At 35.3% G+C, this 26,817-nt stretch overlaps 1 protein-coding gene across 1 annotated transcript in view; it reads right to left on the minus strand.

Moving 5' to 3' along the window:
* Nucleotides 1-26,817, minus strand: part of LOC128993861 (protein scabrous-like) — a 45,312-nt gene that overhangs the window by 3,452 nt on the left and 15,043 nt on the right. The window contains exons 2-6 of the mRNA XM_054417921.1: nt 23,333-23,627; nt 3,438-3,728; nt 2,544-2,714; nt 1,175-1,397; nt 41-229 (exon numbers count right to left, since the gene is read on the minus strand). Of these exons, the coding sequence (XP_054273896.1) occupies nt 41-229; nt 1,175-1,397; nt 2,544-2,714; nt 3,438-3,728; nt 23,333-23,627 (1,169 nt within the window). The remainder of the gene's footprint in view (nt 1-40; nt 230-1,174; nt 1,398-2,543; nt 2,715-3,437; nt 3,729-23,332; nt 23,628-26,817) is intronic.

Here is a 26,817-nt window from a genome sequence, read left to right on the forward strand (position 1 = left end):
TTCACGAAAGTACATTCAAATTTTCTAACACAATATTTACCTAAAGCAGAGCCGAATCCTTTAGCGTATTGTTGCCAGTTGTTGTTGAAGTCTTGCGAGCCGTCTTGTCGGCGCTGCACCAGAGTCCAACCGCCCGCGCCAGTAGTTTGGTCACAGAAAGTAACCAATGGTGTGCCTTTACCCGGTGCTACGATATACAGACCTGACGGACCATTCACCCAACTGCAATCTGTAGAAACAGATAATTTATTAATAAATTTAAGTACTGTAAATGGTAAATTTTGATCTTCAAACTGGAATATAAAACTGTACAGAAGGACTATGGTAAAAAAATTACCTACTCATCCATATTTAACTTTTTGAGTTCCAATGGTCAGTAAACTGTATAAGAGTAGAAAAATCTATCCTTCACTTAAAAGGAGAGTACCTATAACCTTTGACAATTAATAGCACTAGACATTCTGGAATTAACATTTTAACTAAAATTCAATGTGAACTATAATTGCATCCTCTTGTTTAAGTTTTCTCCAGGATTTTAATTAAAATGGACGTAGTTTAAGTGAGCCGACAGAACACCCTGATTTAAATTACTGGTTTCTATCACATGTGCAGAATTTTTTAACCAAATTAAACTGATAGGATGACCAATTTTGTAACCTATACCATCTTTTAATTATGTATACTATCTCAACAAGAAAAAAATAAGGTAGACTATATAATTTTAGACACTAGCGCAATCTCTAAATGGTTCACACTCTACTATGTTTTTAACAAAATTGGCGACAGCTGATCCATATAATGGAATGTCTACTTTAGTTTAAAGAAATTAGTAATGACGCAAACTACTGACATGTGCATAAACATCGGAGTAAAGTTTGGTACTTCTATGTTTCGTCTTTGGGTTAACCAGTAAATAGTGTATAGACATCCAAAGAACAAAACAACCTGTGCAGAAACAAAAATATCTTGTGGTTCGCGCCGGTAGATGGGGCATACCCTTCAAACCTGCGCGGCTTGAAATGGCCCAGGGTTCTTTTGTTTCTGGTGTCTATAGTGTAGTAGACTGTCATTTCTTATCAATAACCCAGCAGTGTAATTTGTGCCCCTTTCCAGTAAACGGAACCGTAAAAGTGTAATATAAACTTTAGGATTACCCTCACTACTGTGTACTAACCGTGAGGTAAATCAGCGACAATGGAGTCATAATCTTGCACAACATGAGTCAGTCGTTCCACAAGACCCGAGAGTCGTTCAGAGTGCTGAGGCAGAGTCAGCGGCACCTCGCGCGAGGCTTTCTTTTCGGACAGGGCTGCTAGCCTCGCGTGGTCGTGGTTCACCTTCTCCTGCATGGTCGACATAGCCTCTCCCATAGCCTTCACCATACTACGCTGGTTCTCCTGTGGTTTAAGAAAGAGTTGTAATGGTGTATAATAGTATTTCAAAGGGTAATAGACATTAAGTGATGGGGAAGATCATTAAAAATGTTATAAATATTTGTTACAACTAGACCCAATGTTAACTATAAATCAGGCCCGTAGTTTTAATGTACCTAAGGTTATGGGCCCAAAAGATAATTGGGCCCCTCCCCCTTCCTTGCGGGGGAATTCATCTCTTTCTGGCCCCCCCAAGAAACCTTTCGCACTTCTCATTTACTAAAGTTGTACTGCTATAAATAATGTTTTATTTTGTTGTAAGTTTTTCTATCAATATTGGATTAACTACTTTTTATAGACAAAAACCGAATCTGCCATAGTATTGTTCTGATAGTCGGGTCAGTTTATCTTGTTTGTACCTGCTACAATGATGAAAAATAAAAGTGAATCAGACTTATACTTTACACAAGATAAGTTTGGTATTTTGTACAGAGTTCGTTAACGTGCTTGATGAAAAATCATTCTAAGTAGAGCATAACTTACTTATGTTTAAGTGAAATATTAGTTGTACATTCCACTCATTTAAGACAGAAGTTTATTCACGAATTTAATATAAAACGTACCATTTTCTACTTTGATGGGAGTAACAAAATTATAGCCTCTTTGATCATGTGTTCTGTCAAGACTGAGGACAATTTCTCTCAATACATCAATGTCAGACTTTCTCCATCCCTTTTCCTCTGTTTTAATTAAACTCTCGTTTTCAATTTCCCTCTAAAAACAGACCCAGCCGCCCAGAGTAAATACTCTTTGTGTTGTGATCAGGAAAAACAAAACTTTAATACAATAATTTTGTATTTACTTTGAATTTCTTTATCGAACGGTTAGCATAAAATAAAAAATCATTTCATTGTACCTAAATTTGGTTTCATTGTTGTACTAGTTTTTTTTTTCATCCAGTACTTATATATTTTAAGAAAGTGACAGTGAAAATTACAGGGTGAAAGTAGGTGGAATCCATGCAGCTTACTGAATAAAATCAGCTGTTATCTGTAGTCATGACTATTGATTAAAAACATAAATTATGAAGAACAGCTGGATTTATTCAAAACATGAACTGACTTTTATTTATTTTTTTCAAATGTTCAATGTTTTTCAATTTCCACCAACCTGATCTTCCTTGGTGATGCTGACAGTTGAGGTCAACTGAGCCAAGCTGAACTCCAATCTGCTGATTTCCTTGCGGAAGGAAGGAACTGTGTCGTCTACCTTGGCCTCCAAGCTCTCCACAGACTCTAGAAGCTCTAGCATAGACACATGCAGCTTGCTGAGGCCGGCCACCTGTGCGACAAAATGATCATTCAGTGCTGCCACCTTAACTCAACATAAATTGACTAAAATCAACACTTAATCAATTCAACCAACATCAAGAGTAACGTAACTGGCATGAAGAGGCCACTGTGGATTGAGACTTTTCGCTATAATGTTCCTAATCTTTACTGTGTGTGCGCTTCAATACGACGGGGTTATGAAATCAACAAATAATCTGTGACTAAGGCAAATAATGAACAAAAATAATGTATTTTGGCAAAAACAAATTAAGTTAGTAACTTTTAGGACCAAAGTCAAAAGTTGATAATTAACAGATTCTGTTGGGGGGTAAAGGAGGGAAATGTTTCAACTTAGTTATATTACAGGCTTGATTCAAGAGGAACACAGTGTACTGGTTGGATAACAATCTGGAGCCTATCTCTTAAGATTTTTTTTAAGTTCACACCTAATTTAAAAATCATTTTACAAACAAAATGCTGATGCCGTATTATTTTATTGATTTTTGTTAAGCTAACCACAAAAATTGTCTCTGCGAGGAAGGTAGTTAGAGGTCATAATCGTTTCCTCTTACAATCCTCAATTTCTGGAAATCAAGAACTTTTAAAAAAATTAATTGAAGTCATACTTTTAATTCTCCAAGGATGTATCAACGATATTACTGTATCTAAATACATGATGCCAATTAGTACACAAAATGTCGGTTTCAATCTAATGTCATGAAATTTAACTCACCTGGCGTGTTATGTTGAAGAGGGACTTTGCAGTTTTCCTGTTCTCATTCTCCAGCTGAGAAACCCGGAGAGCCAAGTCTTCCTCCAGGACTTCATTGTCGGTCACCCGCTGGAACCTGGCTACTGGAGCTGGAGTCTGGAGTTTCTTCTCCAGACGCTGAACCTGCAACTCCAACCGTGCCTGAGCCGAGGTCAGCGTCTCCATCTTCTTCTTCAACAATCGCTGATGACGATATTTCTTGTTGTCTTCTGGCGTGTCTTCTGCAGGTGTTATTCTGGAGTCCTTTTTGTGCTGAAACAGGAGACGATAATGTAATTTTTGTTATAACTGAACAGCAGCTTTTAAGTTTTTTTGTTAAGCAATATGGTGATATTGTAATAATAAAATGTTCTGGGTACATGATGAAGTTGTAACAAATTTGTTTGTGGTTTGTGGTAGGCCTACTCCTTACTGATTAAATATTAAAAAAATAAAACAAAGGTAGGTATAGATTTTGATGTTGGCCTATATTGTTTAATACAGGTTGTTTAGCATTCATTGACCTTTGCTTGTAAACAATGAAATATTTTTGACATTTAAATACAAGGAGGTGTTGTTTAGAATTTTCGAATAATATTTTGGTATTTTGATTTATAATCAATTCCTGGAACAGTAAAGAAAAAAAAACAGTAAAAAATTGAAAACAATTTAAATTACATAACATTAACCCCACACCTTCAGCTAAAAGTGATCAACTTTTGCTTTTAGCCTCAATAAAACATATCTAATATTCACTACATAAAATCAACAAGGCTATGGAAAAACTGTGAAACTCCTCATCCTTGAGAATTTAATATTAATGTTTGAGACTTTCATGTTTACATTTGCATGATGAAGAGGTTATCTGCACCCTAATAACAACCTGTATCTATACATTGAATACATTATCGTTCTGTTTAAATGTTTTAACATACAAGTTCCTAGAGTTGGCATTAACAAAGGGAATATAAATCAGAAGAAGTTGGCCATATTAGTTCATATATCATAAAAACTGCACATTTCCCTAAACATAACTTTACCTCACTGCAATGAAAATAAGGTCATACATTACTTCCACCACATCAAGGCCGTGGAATAGCTCTGGCTACTTCAAGAGCTCTCTAGTTTTCTCTTCTAATCTATTTACACAAAATGTTATATTCAAAGTTTGAATTAAATATTTTGTTATTGTTTGAAAAATATTTTACTTAATAATACGTGCATAAAAGAATATTAAAAACCACAATCACTGGAAATATTGAATCGGTTTAAAAAAATTGTGTTTTATATTTACAAAACAATGAAATATAAAAATTTGAAAACACCTCCCCTTGTCTTTATTTTGTGTAATGATGCTTAGCAAACCCTTATTTTTCAAAAATGATTTCCTAATAATTTTATTATGAATATGTTTTCTTTAAGCAATGAAACATCAACAAAAATCAGAAAGCTATGTTTTACCTTGAACATAATTATAGCATAGTTTATTAACAGAGTTTATTTTTGATTTCTCTAGGATATTTTAGTTAAAACTTAAAAAAAAATCCTCAATGATTTATAAATTCAAGATATTTCGGCTACACAATAAAAAAAACACAATTGGAAAACCAAGAAACGTAGATTTATTTTTGTAACTTGAATTTCTTTTGGTTAAATTTAATCGCACTTACTTTATCATCTATTTATTTATTCATTCATTCATTCATAGTCGTATAGGTTAAAACTTGGAAACGCTCGTTAAACATTATTTTCTCATTTAAACACGAGTAGACATATTTTTCCTCCGAACAATTAAACTTTCATAAATATCAGAGAGAAACTACCTTTGTGCCTTCAACAATTTTTCCCCCTTTTTGAATGCGATTGATTCACACGTTGCTTCTAGCTTAGGTCATAAGTATGAAACGTCAAACACAAAATCACTCGTCCGAAATGATTTCTCGAGTGTATTTCTCATGAACAATGAAACAATGAAACATCAACTTTTAGCTGTGACACAGTTTCTTCCGTAAATATATAAATCAATTCTCGGAAGCCGGTTTCTCGTAGCCCGAGGCAAGGCAGGTGCTACAGTGGACAGCCTCCGTGCCTCCCAATTAGCCGCGTATTATCAAATCTCGGGATCCGTTAGGGAAGAGAATGTGTCAAAGTACCGAATCCTATTGAAATCCAAAATTAATAAATCGGTTTAAATTTCCCACAGCACCTAAACATTTTTTAAAACGTCTTAAAACACCGAAAATCGGAACCACGGGATTTTTGTTTGGATCGTGTTTACACCAGTGGTATTTTTAAATAAAGTTCAAGTTAGATCAAACGGTTTTAAGAGATATTCTCAAACATTGACTAAAACTAAACAAAATAAGGGGGGAAATAAAGAATTCGTTGTTATGGGATCTATTTTAATTCATGTGGAATTCTGTGCTGTAAGACCAGACCGTAACTGTCTGGCCACATTCGGTTGGGAGGATCTTTTGATAGAAATTACTTAACAACCAACCGATGCTAACCTGCAATTGATCTCACACTCGCTGGGTCGTGATAATAGGCGCCGTTTGTCAAAGGGATCACTCATCTGTTTATCACGCAACGCTCTCAACACTCCCACAGTTTGAAAAGTGATAACAGTTCAACTATTCGGTGAGTCAAAGTTACAAATATAGATAACTAACTAACTATAACTAGTGCTACAACTTTTTTCCTTTTGGTGTACGCAGTGAGGCGAGTTTACAGATTTGTCTGTTGGTTACCAATACATAAATAGTTCTTTTAATCAAGATCAAGAAGGAGGGCCCATACGCAAATTGCACGGTTTAATATGCAAAATTAAAAAAAAGTTCTATGAAAATATTCCATCAACATTTCCCACAACTTTTTAAGAGGAAAAATTAACCCAGTACAAATCCCATTAACAGTTAGGCGAATAGAACTACTAATTTACAATTAATTTGTTGATTTTAGATCTTAACAGTAAAGAGTGATTTACCTCAATCAGGTCACAGTTGTCAAAAAGAAAAAGGTAGCCTATTATAAATACAAAATTAAATTATTGGGTCTAAGCTTAAGATAACGCGAGAGGGATATTTCCACTTATAACTGCATCAATAAATCATTGCATGGTTACCAAACTATGACTTCTTGACCATTCATTAAATAATTCCTGGTTTCAACCACACCGAACTGAATTCCTGCTTCATGTTTGCTCTGTTTTCGTCGGGTAACAGTTTTTTAATCAGTCTAGGAACCTTTCTAACCGATTACTAGAGAAAAGTAAGCAAAATCACGAAATGACAGATTAAATTAAAGTACAACTGAATTAAAACAGTAAAAATGCAATATTTTTGCTGACGTGACAGCTCTAGCGCCTGACCGCTGTGGGTATGCAATCCAAACACATCATAACTATTGCCTATCCGACGACTGGGCACTGTTGGACTAAATCGACAGTCTAAGTTTACAGATTAATAACTAATAAAACATTAATAGTGTTTAAAAGTAAATGTTTTAAATTGAGTTTATAAGCTAATCAGTGTATTCAAGTTTTCTGTTTTGAACAAATAAATTTGTCAACGTTTACGTAGTTTGCAGTATTTACAATTGTCTACGAGTTTTAATTTGCCAAACTAATTGAAAACGAGTATAGTTTTGTACAACAAAATTCTATAAGAAATCTACGTACTTGCGAGTGCTATACCTAAGAATAATGATTAAAAACCACTTATTATGTTTAATTTGTTTGGTTAATAATGTAAATCGTATTACTACTTCTCGGGAAATTACAGAAAGCGTTATACACTTTAATAATATGCCTACCACAAGATAAATAACAGTTCCCAAATACATAGTTTTATTCGATCAATTTAACAGGATATAATCATGGCAAATAATAAAAAGTCGCCAAAACACATATAGGTCCACTAAAGAGAAACTCGGAAAAGAGCCGGTCTACTGGTAGAGCGCGGGACTTCAGTTCCTGAGGTAGTGGGTTCAAATCCAGCCAATCAACAATGAAGTTTGTCTAAGTGACAATTCAGCGACCCCCTAGACCTAGCCTGAAGTAACGTGTAACATAATCCCGGGTTGGAACCTGGGAGAAACTAGAGGGAAACATTCAAGATTGTCTTCAGCTTGGCCATAAGTAAGATAAATCTGATCTATTCAATCAGTAGAGGTAGTTTTCAATTCAAACCTTCATCCATCACCTGGCTAACTCTTGGCCAGGTAACACAGTTAAGTTACGAGTTACGGCCACGGGAAGTAGTTAAGTTCTGCAGGGAGGAGTTGAGCGGTTCACGGACCATGACTTGATATAGGTCCGCGCACTCGGCTGTGACGAATATAAATTGCATCTCTTTATTTTTATTTTCTTTAACCACTTCAAATTATGTAGTTCAAAGAGCTATGTAACGAAAATCGTCAAGGGTAACGTATTTTATAAACTTCTAAAATCTTGTGAATTTAATTTTCTAGTTATAGTAGGTGTTCCAAATGTTATAGAGTTTTGGCGTTTATTTATTTTTTTGAATCCTCTAGGTTCTTTTTATCTCTTAGACAAAAGGCGGAATTTGAACCCGGGACCTCGGGGACTGAAATCCCAAGCCATATCACATAGACCAGCTCGCTTACGATTTTGGGGGAAGGAGACCTCATTACGTTAAAGTTATTATCAGTTTTTTATTAAAAGTTATGTATATCTACAACAGAATGTACAGTTTGTATACTGGTTTCATATAGAAATTTAGTTTACAACACAACAGATATATCGGCGTATGTCAATATTCTTAAAATAACCAAAAACACTTTTGTTAAAAAAAACTTCAGTACTAGCACGGTTGTACTGGACGGAGGGTGAATGTTGATTGAATAATAGTTTTGTTCGTGACAAAACAAGTTAAAAAACCATTATTACAAATATTTATACCATAATAATTGATTTGTTGCATACAATCGGGTACAAATTGAGTGTTTCAAGTTGTAACAACATTTTACTATACGCATCAAATAACTATTTACAAAAAGTAATAAACGAGTTAATCAATATTATGGTGTATATTTTCACAGTCAAAAGCTCCCCGGCAAATCTGAACACGGAAGTTTCTGTAATTACTTTGCCTCCTACATATGGAATGTTGGATCCAATGATTGGAATTGGATTGGAGCTCGACCTTTGCTCTCCAATTAACTATTCGTCCGTGTCCTTTATTCGATAATAAGCTTACCGTCAATTTGATCAGTTTATAAAGTGGCCAATTATCTCAGTTTGTCGACTTCTCGCTCCAAATGTTCACTCAAGTGATTTTACTACAATTCAATTAAATTAGGACGTCACTAGAACGATTGTTACTTCTTTTGTTCGGAGTAATATTTTCCATTTTTATCTTAGACTATGCATTTTATAGGAAGACACTTTAATGGTAGAACTGATAGTCAATGGCAAAGCATTTGTAGACCAAAGCAATATATTATTACAATAGTTATTTGTGTAACTAGTTTGCTACACACGAGAGGAATGTTTAAGCACGAACAGTAGGCGAGTGTGGAAAGATTCTCGAGTGCAGCAAAGGCAGTTTGCACTCGCGTTATATTTTTTTACACATTATATTTTTCCTACAGTTACTATAAAGCATATACTGTAAATAGTAAGTCTTTCAAACACTATACAACACGTTTTTAGGTTAGGTTAAATCCAAACATTGAACGAAATGGGAAACGCTGCACCAGCTGATCGTAGTCATAATATATTTAAGTGTTGCCAACCTATTTCCAACTTATTTTCAATCGTACGCGTATTACGCCTAATCTTGGAATTATTATCACGTTATTACCTACGTGTTCTTTGTTTGGAATACTGGTATGAGGAAAAAACATTAAAACAGTGCCGCAAAAGTAAAAAACGAGCGACAAAATAAAGTAGTTGCAGCAATTGGCAACTATCTGCGCTATAATCAGTGCAAGGAAGGCTACTTTGTCAGGTGACTATAGGAAAGAATATTTTGATTATTACTTGTCAACAGTTCATTTGAAAGTACATTATTCTGGTCGTATTGTCGTCACTTCAGTTAAGGTTTCTGGTCACATCGATTGATAACGTCGCCTCTGTCTTGTGTGTGTGCGTGTGTGTGTGTGTGTGTGTGTGTGTGTGTGTGTGTGTGTTCGGTTGCCGGGAGGGGGGGGGGACAGGTGGCTCTCGCACCTGCCGACCACTGTCAGGACCCGGCATACTTTCATCCCATCTCAACAAGAATGTTTTATAACTCAAAGGATGTGGGTAAAACCATGTTAAAATTTGAAATAGTATAAAATATAATTTGCGATGTTTAATGTTAATTGCACGTGATCCACTTCGAGTTCCACTTTATAAATCGAGTACTCGTGATGAAGAGCACATGAAAGTATAATGTTGTATAATATTTATAAAAAGAAAGACCAAGTGTACTATTCCAATACTAATGTTTAACAATAATTTACACTAGTTATTTGTGTGACTAGTGCGCGAAGTTTCTCGAGTGCAGCAAATGCACTTTGCACTCGCGTTACACATTATATTTTTCCTACAGTTAATAAAAATCATGTAGATTTGTTGTCTTTCAAACACTAAATAAGTTTTAGGTTAGGTTAAATCCAAACGTTGAACGATAATATAATGTTAACAACAGGTTAAAAGTTGCACCCTTCGTACACGTATTACATGCCTAATAAAAGCACACTTTTTTGTGTTGTTTGGTTGGAATACTGGAGTGCGACAAAAGTAAGTAAATGCAGCAATTAGCTACTTTGCGTGCAATAATCACTAATCAGTGCAATGAAGCCTGCTCTGGCATACATACAGGGTGATTGATATAAGTGTGCCAGCCGTTTTATTCGAAAACTATAAAAGATATCAGAAAAAGTTAAATGGTAAGTGCCTTGGATTTTTTATTAAAAAAATTGTAGTCAAGTCAAAAAAATTATTTTAGCCACCATTTTTCCAATATGGCCGCCAACTTTGATTTTTCTTATGGAACACCCTGTATTTTATGATGTATTCTGGTAGGAAATGTAATTTTAAGACGATTTTATTCTTGTAATTTTTTTCATAAACCTAACCGTTTCAAAGATAATAATGGTTAAAGTTTTGAAATTTCTGCATGAGAAAGAGTTTCGATGAAGGCCTAAGCAAGCATGCCAGCTGTTTTATTCGAAAACCATTCAAAATTTCACAACTTAAACCATTATTATCTTTGAAACGGTTAGGTTTATGAAAAAAATCACAAGAATAAAATCGTCTTAAAATTACATTTTCTACCAGAATACATCATAAAATACAGGGTGTTCCATAAGAAAAATCAAAGTTGGCGGCCATATTGGAAAAATGGCGGCTAAAATAATGTTTTCGACTTTACTACATTTTTTAAAATAAAAAGTCCAAGGCACTTACCATTTAACTTTTTTTGATATCTCTTATGGTTTTCGAATAAAACGGCTGGCACACTTATATCAATCACCCTGTATATAGGAAACGCTATTTAGAACGTGTTTATCTAAACCGTGTGGCCTTTGTGTAAGAACTCATGTCAATTAATTGGTTTTCAAAGTTAAAATCTGAAACAACTAAGTTTAAGCTCTGATGAAATTTTATCTTTTAGCTCTAGCTTGAGAAGGCTGAACAGATTTAAGTCAAAAGACTCACTGAACTGATCTCAAATATCGTTAAGCCTTGAACAGAGCCGAGACTTTGTCAAAGGAAAACAAACAACAAACAGGGAAACATGTGAACTCTCTCGTTTTAAACTCTCTGACGCAAGTAGTCCATACTTAGACTTTAGCCAGGTTTCCACGATATGAACATTTTTGTGCATTTGTAAAAATTAAATAATTAAACACAGTGCAGGGACAGAAAGTTTTCCAATAAAAACGTGTAAAGCTTTCCAAAACAAGATTCTGTTGTTAACATTTTTAACCCTCCATTTTACACGTTGTAGACGTAAAAAATTGCGTAAATTGAATTTCTTGGTGCAAACCTCATTCTGTGTATATAAAATACACGGTAAATTATAGTGGTTTGTATTATCCAGATCGGCCATATTTAATCGACAAAATTTATATGTTCAAAATATATATTTAAAAAACTAATAACAGTCAACCGATTCAACTTTTTCTGCAAGGTCATCAGAAATAAGACAACATTGTTACAGAAATAAGATTTTATATTCATCCACTTGTTTGCATTTCAAATAACTTTCATTTCGGTTAATTTAGTATGGCATAAAAATTAAAACCTAACGAAATAACGAAACAAATGTCAGCCAACAAAAACAATCTACAATGCCCCATTATTACGGTAAACAAATGTTATTCACCAATTGTTCTGTCAAATAACTCGAGGCTAGTAATAAATTCAAGTCGGGACCGTCAAGCCGGGGGATATAAATATGTAACGCTTATCAGGGCATCCGCATGGCTGACAACTTGACAACAAATCATAACAATGTTGTACATACATCACTTCTGCCAACTTTACACAATAGAGGTTCAACGATATGTTTATCATGTCAAAATATGTTCGACAATAATCGCGCGGTTCGATAAAACGAAAAGTCCAATTAATTAAAAATATTTGTAATCAAACGCCAGTGGATTGGTTTCATTGGCTCGAATGATTGTATCGTTGTGGTCAGGTGTATTGTTTTATTTTCGATGCATACATTGATAAAGTGGCATTGTTTATATTTTCCATAGAAATTAATATGAGGTGTTTTATTCCACTATCAGATCGGTGCTAAATTAAATTTAAACTCGTAATTTCATTTGTGTAGTAAAATGTTTTGTGGAAAAGAGAATGTATTATACATTTCCAGCGAACATTTGTGACGACGATTCCTCTAAAACCTTCTAATATTCTATGCTATGAAAGTACATTGAACCTAATGCATTAAACAGTTTTTTTTTTTTTTTTACTTTTGGAACAATCGATATATTGGCTAATGTATTAATTTACCTTCAGTTTCCAGTTCAAAATACGTAGATTTTAGTGACCTAGGCTTCATCACGAAGTTTTGCTATCAGGCGTTCCAGTTCAAAATGCTAGTCCATTGGACGTAGTTTAGTTAAAAAATATATTGGTTTACATTTACATTAAACGCAAACATCCGCCAGTAAAAAGTACAGATGTTTTTGAAATCCTATCATCTCATAAATTACCTCCATAGTTTTCTCAATTAAAAAATCACAGTGATTATGTCCTAAAACATATCAATGATATCAAAATGTTATCTCTATTTTGACAGTCAAGAATTTTGTTGACGACTAAATGAAATTTAGTTTATTCTCATACAATAAACCAACAGAGAATCGACTGGAGCAATGAGAAGTTTCAAGGAATGTTCCCATTTAAGGTCCACATTCTGCGATGGAACTGCCAGAATAGTTCAGTGTCTTCCCGATTCCCAGATGGTATCATGTGGGAAGCGATGGGAATATCCCACGGGACTCCAAGGTCTGGGTTGTCTGTACATAGATCTACAGTGTGTGAGATTCTAACTGACAATCGTACAAGAAAACCGCCGAGAATACCAAACTGATTAGTATGTTTACTGTTGAGGTTGGGTTCAAAATATTTCGGAACGTTGACATTTTTTCAATTGATCCTTCAATTTGATCTCCGAAAAAGCTATTCAAATTTAGCTTTTTAAATTTAGATTTTAGATAGGTACGATATTTTACCCTATAGTGTTGAAAACTACTAGCATTGACTATACACCTCTACTCTCTCTGTAGAGGTGTCAATGCTACTAGTAGTGTCAAAGGAAGGGTTCGAGTTTGCTTCTGCAGCAAACTTATTGTGACTTATGGATCCAAAATCTGAGTAGTATTCGTGAAATATATTATACACTCTACTACAAAAAACTATTATGTGAAAAATTAGAAAGGATCTAAAATTGTTCTAAGTATTGCAGCGCAGTTATTCTATGTTTGGGACCTTAATATAAAACTGAAGAATTAAAATTTGTCTTGTTTCAAAATAAATGATAACTTCTACCCTATACCTAACTATAGTCCAACAAGTAAGGTAGAATAAAAAAAAATGATTTCTAGGTATTGTAGCACATTTATCAGCCTTTGTTTGTGTTCTTGACATAAAACAATTCAACCACAATTCAACAATACAAACTTTTATTGTTTCAATATACAACTTCAGAGAAAGTTATTTTCAGCAAAGCACCGTGTCAAAGATAAAATTAAATCCGAAATTTGATTTCTGGAAACTGAAGTGCATTTGACATTGTTTTTTGTGTTTGACCTACGAAATAGTCATTCAAACTTCTCTTGTTTAAGTATTATTTCGAGAAATACAACCCTGTTGTAAACTATTGTGTCTAAGGCAGGTCGCGTGAGACCATTACGTAAGCAAGGGTGATGTTTGTATGCGCTCCATGTAGCGCCAAAATTTGGCTTTGCAACACCTGAAGCGAATACAAATCGAGAGGACTGGAACTATGATATTACTTGTTTTAATTGTATAACAGACGTTTTATAGTAATTAAAAAGTAGGTTATGTAACCATTTTCGCTGATTAAACCAAGTACAGTGAAATTCTTTGCTGGGTAAGAGTGGGCAGCTGGCAAGTTTTTAAGCTCTTTACAGTCAATATAAATGCCAAGTACGTGCTGTGCCAGTGCCTTTGAATAACATAATAAAAAAATGTTTAAACTCAGATAGATATTTAGTTTTGTGTTTAAATTCGGGGAGCGAGCTGGTCTAGTGACAGAGCGTGGGCCTTCGGTCCCCGAGGTCTCGGGTTCAAATCCCGCCAACCACTAATGAATTAACCTATGCAATAACCGCAACACTCTAGGCCTAGTTTAAAGTTGAGTGTAAAATGGTTCTGTACTAAAGCCTAGCGTCCTTAGTGTAAAAAAGTTAAAAAAATAAACTAACACAAAAAAGGTGTAGTCCTTTTGAACATTAACGAACCTTCTAATATTTTCAATCGTACAATCATCATGTTAATGTATGTGCACCATTGCTTGCAGTATTATATACTTGTGTAAACACTCCGACTTTGAATTTCCCCTATAAGAAGCGAGCTGAGTGAATAATAAAAGTCCCATTGTTTCCAGCAAGTAAGCTTGAATCACGTCTCAAATCTCGTAGAGGTTTTGTGAAGCTACTTGAAGTATGTAACGACCAAACGTCCTCTGCGGAGACAGAACAAATTGTAACGTACGACCAATGTAGCTTGCAGGGCGGATGTTTTGTTTCGTTGAATCTTATGAGGATTTATACTTTAAACGTGTCTCATTCTACTTTTAGTAACTAGAGGGGTAACAGTGTTGTTTCTTTGTATTTGAGTATTAATAATATTAACATGTTTAATAAGTGCGTTAATTTTACCTACAACACACAACTAGACTCCAGTTTGCTGGTTTGATATAACGATGAGTGTAAAAAAAACTGTTACCATGAATTAGAAATTGTTTCTACCATTGTTCATTCCTGAGCATGTATTTGACGAGAATTTTGGATCTGGTAAAAAGGCCTGAATGTGAAACGCGAATGAATAGGACTACTTTTCAGCTCCTCTGAAAAACTCAGGGCCTTAGGCCTTATTTAGCGTTGGGCTACGTTAGGAGACTATACTCTACCTAAGTTTGGATTAATTTATGGGGGGGGGCATTAATTGCGCCAATTGACCGAGTCAGGTAGTCGGGTGTTCCTGAATTACGCCAACTACTCCAGGAAGCCACCCGATACGTTCATTAACTGCGCCAAGTGGCGGCCCTCTTTGACTGTATAATTGAGTAGGTTAGGTTAGGTTAGGTGAGGTTACGTTAGGATGACATGTAAACAATGAAATTCCTTCTGCCGGCAACTCACCTCTACCTGGCTTGGTCTTGGTAACTAAGGAAAATTTTCGGAACCCTTTGAGGGCTTGGCGCAACTAAGAGACTCTTTGGTGCAATCTTTAAGCTCGTTTATGTATGACAATATTGAATATGCTAGGGGATAATTTCTTCTGGAAAAGTCTCTTGGAAGACTATATCTCCATACATAACCCCAATAAAGATGTATTAAATTATGCAATGTTAGATTATTCAACGGAATCCTTAATTTTCGAAAGTGACCAGAATGTATTAATTAGTAGCCTCAAACTGTTTTAATATTTCATTGGAAACGCAAAAGTAAAATATTGGCTTTTGCAATGTTAACGCTGCGCCGGTTCAAACAAGAGACATAATCCCAAAGTAATCACAGAATGTTCAGACTTTACGTTCTTGTGTTTATTTATGAACAAAGCTGCACCTGTACTGAATAATCCTGAAATGGCTCCAACAAAACCCAGCCCTTTCACATGTTCTCATTGTGCACTCGTACAGCTCTCCTACATATGTTAGGTTCTTTGTTAAAATGTTCGTTTGCCTTATATCGAAGTAATCCGCAAATGTGCAGTTAATTTATCGACAATACCTTATCGGAAAGCTTACTGGAAACCGTATTGTTCAGGAGGTTTGTTCAAGATCTTTTTAACTGTAACTGTTTTGTTGCAAGCTAATGGTTATTGGGAGTACATTTTATTTCTGTTGGTCTAATTAACAGTTTTATGGTGGTGAATATATTAAATATATATGTAACTGGTGTATAAATGTTACTAAAAAACCGTACGACTTAAATTTTCAAACAAAAATAAAATAATTTATTCTCATAATCTACAAACTTAATATTTACTGATAAACAATCTAAAGCACTAAACATTAAGATGGTAATAACAAAAGTAGTAATGTATATACATTTGGGAAAACCGAGCCACAACCCCCTTTTTACCTCAAATATTACATCCCCCTTATTATTCAACTTCCTAACATAAAGGAACTGTACACAGCAGGGAAAGTTTATGTCGAGGTAAGCAGGTTTGCCAAGTGGAAATACTGTTGTTTGGTTGGCGGCCTGTTTTTACACCTGCCAGCTGGTCCTGGCGCCCAATTCAAACAGCTGTTCCTCTCCCTCCTCTTCCCCTCTCATCCACTCACGCCGTTCTGCGACTTCTAATATCGGTAAAATACACCCTGGCGCACCATCTCGTCTTGACATCAAGAACCTTATAAAGGTAAACTGGATTACGCGCTTGTCTGTCAAAATGAGTTTCATAAGATAGTTTTTTACGGTTGTTTTGTTTGACACATTATTTGATTATTTTAATAATGAAGATTTACACTTTTGCTGGAATTTCACATGGATATTTAAAATATTAATTGAACATGTAAACTCTGAATTCTCATTTAGGGGATTCCTTGCTTGGATGATATTTATATGTTCCACAATCCAACTAAAATTATTTAGCTAACATTTAGTATAATTTGTAGCTTTCAAATAATATTTCACAGTAATGTTCAACAATCTGTACTCAAGATACTCAAAACCCTAAATAGGTCAAATAACGAAAATAAATCGTGACATTAGATAAAAATAAAATTATGGAATCAGCTTTACTACAATTCTGTTTGCAAATGTAAATTTTCTCACAAAAATTATTATTTTTGACATAGTTGAAGATTGTTCAACTCAATATCAAAATTGATAATTACTGTATTATATCTAATTTTGTTTATTCCTTAGCCTTCACCACGCTGTGAAGAATATTTTCTCACTCGACGTGCGGTACTTTTGAAGTCATGCACAAACTAGTGTTGACCACACGGGCGACCACGCGGGGGGCAATGCGTGCCCAAGGGACCGCGGGGGGCTTTAGACACGCAGTACCCGAGGGGGGGGGGGGTACGGCAGGTGGGCCTCCCGGGCGCGCTTGGGGAAACTTTCAAACTCCGCAGCGCAAAAGCAACAGCTTCCTTATAACGCATTCTTAATAAACCCCAATCATGATCCTGACAAATAAAAAATTTTCTTGGAATTTAGCTGAAAGTTTTCTGCACGGATGAAGTTCTTCCCGGGTAACAAATCTACAGTTTTCCCAATTCACAGAAAAAGTCTTCCTTAGAACGCATGCTTCATGAAACTTGTGCAAAATACTGATATTAAATTTAAATTACTTATGTCCAGCGAATCGAACCCCGAGCACGCTATAGCGAACCTTCCTTTGACCGTTTATATTTTTTCTATTCTTCATGTGATGGCTTTCTCTTAAAGGTTTCTAACACATAACAAGTCCTTCAAGTGTGGGAAATATTTTTAAAAGGTGCAGATACAGATTAAGGTAGACACCTTGAACACTATGTTAACATTATATGATAGATGACAGTCAAAAATTGATTGGTGGGATTTGAACCCGGAGCTTTAGAGAAGAAATGTACAGAGCTCTTAACTCTAGACTCTAGTCTTGATAAATCGCCCCCCCCTAATCGTCTAAGATCTAATCAATGAAAATGCTCAAAACAGGTTCAAACTTGTTTTGTAATAGCAAAAATAAATTTTATTTACCACAAAATATAAAGATTTTTCAGTGCGGTATCTAAATAAATTGTCCATAAAATTCGAATTTGTCGTATTTTAGAATCGAAATGCGAAAACAAAATGAGTATGGAAGGATAGCTAAGGTATTCTGTATTAAATTGAACGTTCCTCATTTTGTTCAAAGCGTTGTGGTCGACTAACAAACAGTAATAGCTCGGTTATCGTCCAGGTTAATCCGTCTGAGTCTGAGTCTTTACTTTAAACGATTCTCTTGTTGGTAATATCATATTGACTGTATCACTACTGGACCCAGCAATGGTTGGTTTACAAATAAATTAAAGAGTCCTCATTGTAAATTATTTGTTTTTACCATAACATTGATCAATGAACACTAACATAAAGATAAAATATTTTGTATCGAGTTATTTTTAATTTGATTATACATCGGAATATGGCAATATTATGTTTAACTACACAGATGGGTAGCATTCGTATCGCACATAACTACTGTTTGAACTTAACATTTGTTTAAGTATAAAATAAAAAAAATTATAAGTATGTACGTGTTCTGGGAACTAAGTTAACGATTTTACAATACACCTATTAGAAGGGTCATTTGTGTTCACAATTTTGAGCACGAAATCAAATAAATAATCGTGCTTACCACTAAAATTATAGTACTAAATACATATCGCTTTTAACCCCAACTTTTAACAAACTCCAACCTTTTTTCACACACAAACCGAGCATTCCAATATAGAATTACAGAGGTAGGAAGTATGGGAAGCGGCGACTGAGGGAAAGTTCACAGGAAAAGAATCTAAAGCTGAAACAATTCGGGAAGATAAATAAGAAGTTTAATATGGCTGTGAACCGTCTCACGATGCTATCTAGGAGGCAGGGCGAGGGCCAAGGCCTCCTCAATAGCAGCTGTCGTGCCTCGATCACAAGATCGGAGATTGTGATGGCAGTGGACAATAAACGCTACCTGGACCAGGTTATCAATGGAAATACCTTCCTTTCACAACACCCTGGCCTGGAATGTATCGACAATGCTGGAGGTTGATCCATCAGTTTTATAGCATCCCTTAGTCGGCTCAGTAGCCCTACGGAATGTGCAAGGGCATCAATCTTTGCGTGCTATTGTTAGTTCCAAACTCGATATTTCGTAATGTGTCCATTTTCAGGATTAGGATTGTCAAATGGTTATTTATTTTTTTACAAATTCAAATATTTCCTAATAGAAGAGCCCATGTCCAAGAACACAACTATCCAATTTTTATTTATTTAATTTTTAGGAATTAGTACCATGATGAAATTTTCATATTTTAAAGGGAATTCATAATTATTTAGTTTAAAATATGATATTTTTGTGTATTTTGAAACATCTAAGTTCTTATCATAAGTAAAAGATTAGGATTGATCTCAAAATTTTTCTGTTTTGTGTTTTATTGTTCGCATTATTTATAGTATTTTAACCTCCATTATGAAACATGAATTTATTTTTTAAAGTTTCACCCTGTACGATTTTCAACAGTCAATTTCATAAAATCAAATTTCTTAGTATTAATATTTTTTTAAGTGGACTTAACACAATTCATTTAAAAAGGGTTTACTTCACAAAATTATTTCGTGAAATGTGTGTGTACACAGTTTAGGTTCTTATCAAGTATTCAGATTATATTTTAATCTCATTCGAGAATTTATTTAACTCTTATTCGTCTGTAGTCAAACAGTATAAGCCCCACTCCAATAATATACGTATGTTCTATTCAGTTTTAGTATGTAAAATGTGTAAATGTATTCACTGTGAAGTATGCTTTACAGTTAAATGTTACTTTGATAAAATAGAGGTTCTTATCACAAGCCTACGGATTATATTAATCCGAAAAGTTAAACCATTTTCTGTTATTTGTCCAGTAAATAGATTAGGTTTCCAATATACTCATATATTGGAATGATTATGATATTATTCCAATACATGTGTATATTAGACATCAAAATCATTCCAATGAATATGTATATTTTACATCATAATCATTCCAATATGTATATTTTACATCATAATCATTCCAATACATATGTATATTTTACATCATAATCGTTCCAATACACACGTATATTTTACATCGTAATCGTTCCAATACACACGTATATTATTTATTTTTATTTGTTTGAACAGATTGTAAAATAAATTATGATAAAAAAAATTCTTTAGCAGTTAACGCTTCAAAATTGTTTAATTAAAAATACCCTTTTATACAACTCATCATATTTAATTTTATAGCTTGACATAACCTCTACAAACCAAGCTTTGAGCAAAGTTAATTTCCCCGAAAATATTTCTTAGGGTTACCCAGCATTACAGCGCTATCTATACCAATAAATACAAAATGTATTTAAGTATATAGAGATAAAATGTAAGATACGTTGGACAGGTTCCCTCCATAAACCGAGCGTGGTTGCGAAGATAAGAGTGTATTATCATAGCAACGAGCACGCCCGCTGACTACCAAGTAGCGAGGCTACATGGTTAAGTGAACAAACAACAGCTGAGTAGACTGCTTCATGGAGAAAAGGACAAACTTGTGTAAACCGATTAACTTTAGATTAGGATACTTTGTGAACTCAATAGACTAAGAGCCCTTGTGATAGTCTCGTCTAAAAGTAGAATTTCTAATTTATAAGTTGTCATAAAAATAGGTTCATGTGAATCTGTATGTTTTGGGTAAAACAATTAAAACGTCCACTGCTAAGTGCGTCATAAATATGTCAGCAGGTATATAAATGTATGATGTATATAATTTTATAATATATTTTTCTTAAAAATTTATAGAATAGCGCGCCACATAGATGATTGTGTTTATGTTTTTAGCCAAATATATAAATTATTACATATTATTATCAGTGAATGTGTTACCGTCTTCACTGACATGTTAACAATCGTAGTTCATGAAATTGATCAACACAAACGCTTATTCAATTCCTTTAATTACATCAGACTACAACCTCATGAAGTTTCAAGAGTTTAGGAAATATTGATCGGTCTTATGTCAACAAAAATGCATGTTTAAACTGATTTTTTTTCAAAATTTACCTTGGTAAAATTGTGAAAAGTTAACAACTGTCTAATAATAATCTCTTCCTAGGAAAACAAGCTCTTGAAGACGAGAATTTTGCGTTCTTATAATTTGCTCCTATAAAATCATCGCAGTATCCTTTAATTTTATTTAGTCTGTGCTCGCTACCCACACAGAGGATCTTTACAACGCACACTTCGAGAAAAATAACCATAGTAAGTATAATTTAAAGTACTAATAATAAAGTGTATACTGTAGTTTCGAATTTCAACAGTTGGTAGTTGGTTTAATCGAATATTATGGAAATCGTACACTATTTACCTGAATCATTTGGCACAGAAAAAACGACGAAGAGTTTTCAACAAGAACCGGGTTTGGACCGTTCCCTCACAACAATCGTTAACAACAACAACAATAATCGTTATACACTGGTGTAAATTCGCACAAATTAAATCAAACCGTAACAAAGTAAATACAGTGTGACCACAACAAAAACTAAATTCTGAGAAAGATAAAACTACAGTAGTACTTTATGTAAAGGAAATCCGCAAAAACTCCCTTTCCAAATTAACTTGTTAGGGTAGATAAATTCGTATTAAACCTCCAGTTGGGGGTAAGGTGGTCACAATACATTGTAGCAGGTTGCTAGTTTTACGCCCAGGTTTGGAGCAAGTCTAGCGTACTTTATGCCTCCCTGTGGGACCTCAGCCAGAGAATAAACCGGACCTTTGAAATGAGCAGTTTTTGTTCCAAGCCAACATGGAATTACCAACGCGTTGATAACCGATTTTACTCTATACACGAATATTAATTAGTTCTTTGTTATGACAACATTTGTATAAACATCCTTGTCGTTTACACGTGAGGTATGTCCTTCAATAATGAAAAAAAAATTCTTCATAAATTACGTTGAAAATATTTATTCAAAGATAACTTCTAGGGTACTGTACCGAGTTATACTACATTTTCTTCTTGTAAGACTAGCTTGGGTTCGTTTCACACATACTTCAGGCTAGACCTAGGGATTGCAGCAATATCATTTAGATAAAATCCATTGGTGATATGGCGGGATTTGAACCCGGAATCTCAGGACCGAAGTCCCACTCTACCACTAGACCAGCTCGCTCACCTACTACAGTATAAGCTTGTTCTCGCTTCGATATCGACCAGAACTTGCTCCTGAGCTTTCAAAGTTATGTGTGTTTTTAAGTATTAATCGATTAACTTCTATGACAACAAAGAATGCTTATAAGGTTTACTTTTTCCCAGTAGGACTTTTGTAAGTTAGTAAACGTATTCTATCACAAAGCTGAGGAGTTTACAAAAACATGTCTCATTAAAAGTGATTCGTAATGAGCCCGTGCTCTGGGCTACAAGGCCACAGCAGCTACGATTATAAAATTATAATAATTATGGAAACAATTTACTTATTTAAAACGATTCTTCAGTTTTCCTATGACATTCCGTTGCTAATACCCAAAATAGGTAGTGTCGGCCTAGGCATTTTCGTCCTTAACCCGTATTAAACTTAGCTTTAGATAATACCTCGCGATGGAAATATATCACAAGTAGTTTTGCGATTTTAAACCTCGCTTCGATTTCCCAGCAACTTTCCACCTTTCCAAGAATTCCCAGCACAAACCAAAATAATTATTTGAATCACTTGGTTATTCCTTGGCGGATAACCCTATGACATCCGCAAGAGTGCGAACAAGGGGGTTTAGCGCTCCAAGTAAGGTAAGCTCATTGAACCGCTCTTTTAAACGAATCGTTCACCTGTTTCGGCTCACATATTGTACACTTTCATCCAACTATCACTGTGATTCTCATAGTTTTTAAATCCATCAACCAACAAATATTAAAGAGAGTAAAATATTTTTTTGCTTATATAACCTCTCTATAGCCTATTTGACTATATGTTGACAACCCAGATAGGTTCGATAAGGTTAGATTAGGTTAGGTTAAGTTAGGTTAGGTTTGGCTAGTTCATGCTTGGTTAGGAAAACGCGCAGAATATTCTATTATGTCAACTGAACTCATCTGGAACTTGAAAAACGGTCAAAAATAGATGTTCAGAATTTAGCACAGATTTGTTTATAACACATTGATCTTACCCGAAGTATGAAAAATTGAGAGTACTGTACAGAATTTTCAGAGCTAGACTGAACCATACCTTGGCCAACCATACTTGACTGTTTTGAAAAACTTTTAAGCCTTATGAGTATACTTCAAGCCAAATGTATAGTAGCTCTATGTGAACTGAAATAGAGAACGATTCATTTCGAAGAGTCGTTTACAAGCTCTCGGCTCACACCCTTTTTGAGCGCAACCCAAATCATTCCCTACTTCACCCTCCCGTGTAAGCAAAATTTATGCTACTAAAACTACATTTTCAGGTAAAATAACACATACCTGCACTCTACACTTGACAGCCAAATCCCTCAGGTCGTCCGCCAATACTGACACCCTAGCCTCGGTCTGCGCCCTCAGGACATCCACGTCACGACGAACAGCGATGACGTCACTCCTCACCACTCGCACCTCCTCACCCAGGGTGTCCCCTCGGCTGCGGAGCTCCGTGACGTTCACAGAGGCGGATATCTCCGCCAGCTCCGACCTCAGCTCCGCAACGGCTCCGGACACCCAGGCCACCTTCAGCTGCTCGTTCTTCGCAGCAGCGCCACTGCGGAGTCGCTCCACCTCCGACCTGAAGACAAGATAAGTTAGGGTAAGGTCTTTGGTCTAGGTGGAACACCAATCATAGTTTTGCACAATAAGCTCATAACCCACCACAGGATGAAAAGTTTTAGAAGGAGATGAAGAAGAAGAAGTTTTATTTTAGAAGCCACAACCCAACGTCGTCCATCGGGAAATCATGATTACTAAAGTTCTCAAGATTTATACGGTTAAAGGAGAAGATTTCCTGGGATCCCACCACACTACACTACTTTTTAGCTTAATGTGTATATCAGCTGTCATCTGTTTAAAAGTTAGATTGAGGCATAGACTGATAGACTAACCAACACAAGTAGACTTCTCATCCCATTGTAAATTTTGAAGCTCGTTTTTTGTTTCCGGACATCGTCCGGTGACAATGATCGCTAGTTTCGACGAAATTATGTTTATATTATTTTATGGTTCATAATTTACTGTTTTTTTGTTTGGTTATGAAACTAGGGAGCGAGTAATTGTTTATGATTAGATCGTTTATTGGTTAAACGAGGTTTTAAATGACTGCAATAACAACTAATTGTAAACAATTCTACAGTGCACCGGGAAGAACTAACAATAAAATTGGCTTTAGATGTTCCATAAGTATGAGAAATCTACTAAGTATGTTTTATCTATGGTTGAGGTGAAAATGATGGAGTCGCTTCCCCTCAAACCGTCCAATCTTTGTGTAGTAGATTAGAACTAAAAAACCAAACAGATCTGAACATCTTTGTGTACTGCAGGCTTATAATGCTACAGTAAAATTCGAAGTATTTTTATGTGTCTGATGTCCGTAAGGCAAGTGAATACATCAACCCTTAGAAATTATGTAAAAACTGCATAAATTATAATCAATCTGCATGCATTTACCGAGAATCCTTTCGGGCTGCACTTACAAATATTAAACTGAATGTAGATGAGAGTGTTTAAAATTGAAGGGAAAAAGGTTTGTCTAAAAAGAAAGAAAAGGTGTGTAAAGAAAGAAATAGTGGAGAGTGTAATTGACTTTGCATACTACAAGTATGCACTACAGTATACTACAGTTAATCATGAAACAATATTTATTGTGTTTTATGCCATAATAATATTGAATGCGTTGAAGTTGAATGGTTGCTTTTTCTTTTCAGGTACGTTTTACAGTTAGCCCATTACTTTATGGTTATAATATCAAAGTTCAAGCAAAAGGTTATGGATAGGTATTTGGTTAACAGTGTTTCAAAGTTGGTGAAACAACAAGAAATTTTAAACGCCAAAAGGTTTTCTACAAATATCTGTAGAAAACTATTGTTCTTCACCTGACCCATAAAGACAAATCTATGATATTAGTTTAGTATCTTTTGGAGGCTTAGAGTATTCATGCAAGGGACCTATTCTGTCAACTCAATACCACTAGTGGAATGTGGTTAAGTCAGGTTAGGGTAAGGTTATGATATGTTAGGTTAGGTTAGGTTACCCTATGTTATGTTAGGTTAGGTTTTGCTAACTATATACTAAACTCTATACTAGCCTAACCTAACCTAACCAAATTTTAATTCACTACCACTTCTAATCCTAATAATCTATTGATCACTCCCCCCCACTACTAGTTTATACAATTTATTCATTTAAATATAAATTGTTACTAGTGTTTATAATTGTGGTAGTGAATCAACGGATAAGGTCCCATGTAAGTTAGCATAATATATCATGTTCTAGGTCTGTTGAGTTGAGAGGTAAAGAAATCAATAGGGTTTCAAAAGTAATCGATAGGGTTGTAGGAAGCAGTCAAAGGGGTTTCCCGAATGAGAAATGAAGTGTCCGAGGGCTATTTTGTGGTCACGGTCGCCTAGGGGGGAGTTGCTGCTAAGAGGGGAGTTGCTAGACCGAAACTCCTCGTGTAGCACATGTGATCGATCTTAAACACTAATGCACTGTCATGATCTGGCCTGACAACACCTTCGAGCCTAACAACTTACAGTAGTTACGTCTAATGGAACTGACGTTTTAACGAACTTAAAACGGGGATGCGGAATACTATCCCCCGGAAAACTACCCCCCAGGTGAAACGTGACGTCACAAAATCTGCTAACTAACCAATATGGAAGCCGTGTCCGTGACTGGAATACTACACCCCCAGACAAATCATGCTATGTAATTTTAATTCAAGTAATTCCTTTGGATAATAGAAAAGGCGTGGTGAATATAAAACAGATTTTCGAAATGTTACAGCAAGTTTGGTTGGTTAGGTTTAGATTAGAACTGTTTGACAACTAAATTTGAGTGCCCTTGACTGAAAAACTGCCACCCCCGGTCTCTGACGTCAATATGACGTAGGAACCTGCCTGGGGGGTAGTTTTCCGGGGGGAAGTCTTCCGGCGACCCCTTAAAACACCATGTTTGCCAAATAAGTATCCTGTCAAAAGACAATTCTGCAATGCACCACTTCAACTTTAGCTTTTTTTATAACTTAAGCCAATATAATTAGCACTCTCGTACACAACACCGGTCATAGTCTCCGGATTTGTCTTAAATTATCAAGAATTATTTTAGATGCAGGCACCACCTAGCGTATTTTAACCATAGAACTATAGACAATTTTAACCCAAGGATTAGTGTGGAAAGAGTTGTCAGATGATCTGTGCAGCTTTGTTGCTGAATAAGATCAGCTGTTTCATCAGTCAGGATTATTTATTTAAAGCCCAATGATCAGGGACAACTGGGTTCGGTTTCGAAACATCAAAACGCTACTGACTTTTCTCAGGATCAAACCGGTGACCTTTTGATTATTGACACATCCACTCAGCTACCCGGCCAGTCCGTTCTGAAATTGCCATCTGCATAGAGTATTTCTTGCACTTCCACCATTGCCTACTATAAAGTAAAACTTCCAGATTATAACAAATTTTCACATCAGTACTGCATAATCAGTACAATCAAAGAGGAAGATCAAAAATATTAATTATTATTTTAGCGTTATTCGAGCAAGAATTTACTACCTTTATTCCAACACTCGGTGATTTCCACTTTACCTTGCTTGGGGCTTTGCTACGTAATTGATATCGGAAACTCAAATTGATATCAGGAGTTAGCCGAGAGTTTGAAGTGAATAATTACCAACTGACTCCCCTTGGAGATTCGGCGGGGGGGGGGGGCGAACAATAGCGTGGATACGGCGTTAACTTTGTGTAAAAGTTGTGTTGAATTGT

The sequence above is a fragment of the Macrosteles quadrilineatus genome, unplaced genomic scaffold, assembly GCF_028750875.1.
Source record: "Macrosteles quadrilineatus isolate MER2022 unplaced genomic scaffold, UCM_ALF_1.0 Scaffold_5__1_contigs__length_97177068, whole genome shotgun sequence".
Taxonomy (NCBI): Eukaryota; Metazoa; Arthropoda; class Insecta; order Hemiptera; family Cicadellidae; genus Macrosteles; species Macrosteles quadrilineatus.